The 6,000-nt window shown below is 44.0% G+C and overlaps 1 protein-coding gene across 1 annotated transcript in view; it reads right to left on the bottom strand.

Annotated features, from left to right (window-relative positions):
• Positions 1 to 2,607: 2,607 nt before the first annotated feature.
• Positions 2,608 to 6,000, bottom strand: part of ttll7 (tubulin tyrosine ligase-like family, member 7) — a gene marked incomplete at both ends in the record, with an annotated part of 108,096 nt that continues 104,703 nt past the window's right edge. Inside the window, one exon of the mRNA XM_083647301.1 lies at positions 2,608 to 2,728. Coding sequence (XP_083503427.1) covers positions 2,608 to 2,728 — 121 coding nt within the window. The remainder of the gene's footprint in view (positions 2,729 to 6,000) is intronic.

Genomic DNA, 6,000 nt, shown 5'->3' with positions numbered 1-6,000 from the left:
GGTGGAAAGGTCATAGGAAGCCGTTGACGGGTCTAAATAAAAAGCGACCTCATTCCTCGGGGCAGCTTTGGGGTCAAGATGGAACAAGACAGGGCTGCCTGCTACACACTCCAGTGACAGGGTAGGAGTGTCACCTGTCCACTGGGGCCTCTGGTGGGAAAGGCGATATCACTCCAGGATAAGCTGTCAGAGCTCACAGCGTGTGAGGAGCGGATATCAGGTGCACGGGAAACTTGATAATCCATTACAGCTCCATTACAGCACCGCAGAAGTCAGAGTCAGTGTTTCTAATTAGCTACGCGTTGCTTTGCTTATTTATTTATTTCACAGCTCCCATTTCCACTGATATTATTGGAGGTAATTAATTGATAAGAAATAACACTGTGGAAATGGAGAAACTACGCACCGGCGAAGAGCTATGTAAATGAATCATGATGCGTTTATCTGTTTCTGTGGTTCAAGTAATGAGAGGTTTATAAAATGAAGTCATTTATACTTCAAGAAAACAACTGAGAAGAATAATTAAATGTGTTTGTTTAAACATTTTTATTGCTATGTAAAATTAAAAATCTCATACCTCCAATGAAAAAGTACTACTCTTAAATAAAAAATAAAAAAATAATAATCAGGCAAAATAAAACATATTTGGCATTGTGAATTGACATTCAGTGCATGGGGAGAACATACTTTTTTTTTTTTTTTGCAATTTTACCACAGAATTGCCGCAGTCCCTCCAAGATTTCGCAGTTTTTGTGTGTGATTGTTGCTATTTTGCAGTGCCTTTTCTCAAAAATTGCGCTGCAATTTGCTTTTATGTGATTTGTTTGCAGTAGAATTGCAGGAACTGGCAAAAACTGCAAGTTGAGGGGGAAAGAAACTACTTAATGGCAACTTTTTCCACAGGAATTTTTTGAAATTGAGATTGGATGAATTTGCATTAATTATTGTGATTGTAAAATCACAATTTCCTGGAGGGACTCAGATTGTTGTGATAAAATGTACAGTGTAATGAATAATCTGTTGGCACACTACCACCTTTAAAAGTCTAACCAGTAGTATTTGATCTCATGGGGTAGTAAACAGAGCACATTCTATCTAAACATATAACACTTTGTTTCTCCCTATTAACATTTAAATACTTTATGTAACGGAAGTCCTACGGTAATTCATGATATATAAAACTTAATTAAAACCCAATTGACGCTGAATGCTGGCACATCTCTGTTTGCCCTGGCACTTGTACCTGCAGTAAAATGGGGGAGGGAAACAGGACATAGCTGCTAAAACAAGGTATGGCTGCTCGTCCCAGGCAAAGCGCGGCAGTCACAATACAGCAAAGTACTGTATGTCCCTCCTCCCCCACCGTAAACTCATATCATTAATGTACCGTACATCCATTAGTGATGCAACACATCCATGAACCTAAGAGCACAAATCTAAAAATGAGGTCTCTCTTTTGAGTGCAGGAAAAAAAAGACGCAATAACTAATGACAACACAAACAATTCAAGTATTTTCCATATGCGGTTGCTCTGCCTATTTACTACATCTGGATGGGGGACTAAAATCTATGCATGCAAAAACTACCGTAACGTACACCCCAATGGGCGTCTTAAATTCCCTTTCTGTGACGTACTGCAAAGTGCATATTACAAACAGGATGCTCTCTGAGACTTCAGTTTGGCTCTTTACAAGTCGCTCACACAGAAGCAAAGAAGCTTGGCTTACTACAGTCACATTCTACCCATTATGTTGCTCAGTAGTGCTGCACTTCATATCACAGGTCAAACATTAAGATAGCGTTCAAAAGTTAAACGTTTTTAAGTTTCCCAGGCAGGCACCACCTCTCTACTGTACTTTTGACTGCAAAAACTACAACATAAAGTGAGTGTTAAAACTTGTATAAACAAACTGTTATAAGTTATGAAATAAATTAAATACAGACATCAGCAAAGTAATTGATCATAGCCTTCAAAAGTAAGCAGTTTGTTGTTTTTTACATCCACTTTCTCAAAGAAGGGATAGGTTTGTTGATATCATTCCATATCTGCATTCTGTGACAGCATTCACTGCATTCATGGAATACCTTACAAAATAAATAAGTACATAAATAAATAATCCTTGCATTGTTTAGTATTTGTTATTCTTTCCCTTTACAGTACCATGACTTGTAACTGTACAGTGAGCAGGTATATTACATCGGTTACAATGAGAGAGAGGTGGTGGGGGGGGGGGGGGGGGGGAGGGATGGGTGTAAACCCATTGTCTGATATTAACGGGGGTAAGGTTAGAGAACAAGGGTACCGGCGGTGTGTTGGTCTGGGTGTAGCCAGTCTGGCCGGTGCAGGGCCAAACTAAACTAAGCCCAACAAGACTCTTTATCTATCCCATATGTTCTGGCCTTTTTGGGTGTACCGCAGGGGCTTTGGCCAAGGTCCAGGCTCCATCCTGTGTACAATACTGCCCCGCACTTGCTCGCGTCCAAAGCGGAGTAGCTGGGCCTGCAGGTTGGCTGGGTGAAGGTTAAGGGGGGTCAGAAGGTGGAGGTTGGCTGGGTGAAGGTTAGGGGGGGGTCAGAAGGTGGAGGTGTCAGAAGCCAGGGCTGGTCTCAGAACTGGCCCATCCTGGCAGCCAAGAGGCTGCGGGAGCGCGGCGCGGCCGAGGAGATGCGGCCAAAGCTGGACGAAGGCCACTTGACGATGAACTGGGAGGTGACTGGCAGCAGATACCTGCACAAACACAGAGGAGGGAGGCATGGAGGGATGGACATAATGAGGGGATTAGATATGCACAAGTCAGAGTTTAGCGGTCAGGGAGGCAGTGACCCTCGGCACAGTAATCACATTACCACAGCTTTTAAAACAACAATGCTGTGTGAACGCTACCAGTTATGGTCAGCTCACATTTGCATATTGCAATTTTAACGATGGCCAGGTGAGTTTAAGCTCTTATAATACCCAAACAAACGAACAGACAAATAAATAAATAAATAAATAAAAATATGGCCAGTGTCTGTAATAGGGTTTGCTCACATTATTTGTCCCTCTGTCAATATGGAGGCTTGAAAGTTGAGATCCATATATTATTAATTATTTTATATAATGCACAAATCATTAATTTATACATATCTATCAATCAATCAATCAATCAAGAGTCCTGTTGGATGAGCAATAAGCAATATTTCTCTGCTTGTAGAGTAATAATTTATGGGCCTCATAGTGGACTGATCGAAGATGAATTTCTTTCAGGACAATGAAGTTTCTTAGCGCACGCTGAATTTTGTCAACTTTGACCCTTGGTATCATGAACAGAAGATCCTCACCTATCATTCCGCGGCATAGACGTCAGTACCTTTCTAAGACTTTTCTATGACACCTTCCACCGAGACAGAGCAGTGAGGCAGCTCCTGCTAACAGCGTTCCAGTACCTGGGAATGAGACCAGCGTGAGGGTGAGATAGAGTCAGGAGGGGGGCCTAGCTTCCCTGGTTACTGGATATGAGTCAGATGTGGTTGTCAGAGCCATGTCAGATGAGATGATCATATCCTGGATGAAGTTAATCCCAAGTTTGGGTCTGGTCTACTAAATGATGCATTAGATGTTAGTCTTGTTTAGTAAACATGAGACACGAGGCATTTTGAGTAGCCTGTTACACCATCCTGATCACGTGACCTCACATTCTGCTTCATTCTGTGGATCAGTCTGGCCTCCAGCCCCGCCCCCAGCGATATCCAGAAATGACAAAGTCCACGGGTCAATCAGGGACCTGTCTCATAGTTGACAATGTAACCGGCCAATCAGGGACGGCGCTGGCATGACAGTGTGGCGTCTCCCGAAGCAACGAACGGTAATGTTAACATTAGTAAACAGCCATAAGTGCAGTTATCACAGAAATAGACTCAATAACAATTAAACGAGAACAAGAGTATGCAGTAGCGGAGTTTCTCTGCGGAAAATACATTTTTGCCGTTCTTCCCAGTGGATTTGGATTGGATTTGGCGACGCTGATTGGCTAAAGGAGTTGTCTGTCAAGGCAAGTACTCCCGCCCACTGAAAGCACTGTGGACGGCTTGGAGTCCAGACTGATCTGCAGAGCCAAACAGAATGTGATCACGTTATCAGGACGTTTTAACCAGGCTACATTTTGAGCGCCTCGAGATGAATCAGTTGGAACAATGACTTATATATTATGAGCTTTTCCATAACAACATACTTTGCCATACTGGGTGATTATCTGATGTGACCTGATTGCCACAATCACAATTCAGATCTTTGCTAATAAAAATCTACACATACACCATTAGTCAAATGAGTACAATGGTCAAAAGAAATAGCCCCTGTGGAAATGTTAACGATGTGACAATCTAATCAAAAGGCAGCCACTGGGGCCGAGGATTACAGAGTGTGAAAATAATATCTTCTTTTAAGCTGGTGGGGAGATAGCACACTTTTCCCTGACAGGCCTCTTTCCTTGTGAAATAGCTCTTGGACAAATTAGCTGAGCAGCTTCTTCTAAAGTCGACCGGAAAGAAAAAAAAGCCTGTCGCTAAGGGCATCCGCTTCAACACAGCCCCAGACCCAGGAGAGTTAGGAGGGATTCAAATTAACTTCATTTAGTTCAACGAGAATGTCCTTGAAACAGCTTCAAGTGGGCCGTGGTGGGTACTTGTCGAACACATCGGGCTGCGGCTGAACTTGGCGAACGAGGGCACGGTCCAGCACCTCTTCTGAAACGCCATCGCTCAAGCCTCACAGAACAGAAGGGCAAGACAAGCTTCGCCATGACTAGCACACACTATAGACATTGTTTTTCTGAGCTGTTAGCATTCGCAGCTGTTGGGCCCTGTGTCCACCAAAACGCCAGGAGCTCTTCTGAAAAAGATGAGCTGGGAGCGCTTGACAGCGCTTTGGAGGCACAGTGTTTTGTTGTTGTTGTTGTTTGTTTTTCATTGGTTGCTACAGTATGAAACAGAATATCCACACAAGTCAAATGTTGGGACAGAGTAGGCTACTTGCTCTGTGGATGAAGGGAAGGCTGAAGCACGTAGGGAGAGATGCTGGACCCGCCGCTCTATGTGGGTTCATGAGACTTTGTGGGCGAGGAAACATCTCGGTGAGCAGGCTACCATTGTTTGGTTGGCATCCTTTATGTTGCATTACCGCCTCCTTCTGATTTATCCATCCACTGTTTCCCTACATTCTGTCTTCTCTCCTTGGTTCAAGACAAGAGCTAAGCTGCAATCTTATACCATCCCACTGATGTTGTCATCAGTGATGTCAGAGGCATTGTGACATCACACACACACGCACGCACGCACACACACACACACACACACACACACACACACACACACAAAGTCCCAGTGATGATGCCATCAGTGTTGTCATAGGAGGTTGTGATGTCATCAGTGATGTCATAAAAGCAGATGTGACATCAGTGATGTCATAAGAGTCCCACTGATGATGTCATCAGTGATGTCATAAGAGCAAAATCAAGTCCCAGGGGCAGAGACTGAAAGAAGTGGAAGTCTGGCTTCAGACCCCCGTCTTCAGCCATGGACAGCTGTATGTTGCCTGCTCCAGGACAGGTGAAGTATGCCATCAAGGAGCAGCCAGGGCGAGGCCGCACAGCGGCTGAGCTGCATATGCGAGCTGCAGGGCGGGTGAGCCTGCCTAGGAATCGAGCGTGCGAGATGCCTAGTTGACTAAAATAGCACACACAGCTAGCTGCTGGAGCTTTTGTGTTCTATCTCTCTGAAGCAGTGGAATTAATGCTTGTGCAATTCATGTTGACTCAGAAAGCAGAGGTATTTCTCTTGCCGCCCTTCACTGTGAGAGGACGGCTGGGTAAACAATGACAGTGACGAGCGCAGCGTTTTACCCAAAGTTGAACATTTTTCAACTCTCGGCGACCAGAAAAAAAAACGCCAAACATGAATAGACAGAATAGTTCAGCATCTCATCACGCTGTTGCCGTTTGCAGCATAGTGTACCGGTAATAC

The sequence above is a fragment of the Poromitra crassiceps genome (assembly GCF_964638095.1).
Source record: "Poromitra crassiceps genome assembly, chromosome: 12".
NCBI lineage: Eukaryota > Metazoa > Chordata > Actinopteri > Beryciformes > Melamphaidae > Poromitra > Poromitra crassiceps.
The sequence above is the reverse complement of the archived record's forward strand: the minus strand, read 5'-3'. Positions and strand labels throughout refer to the sequence as shown.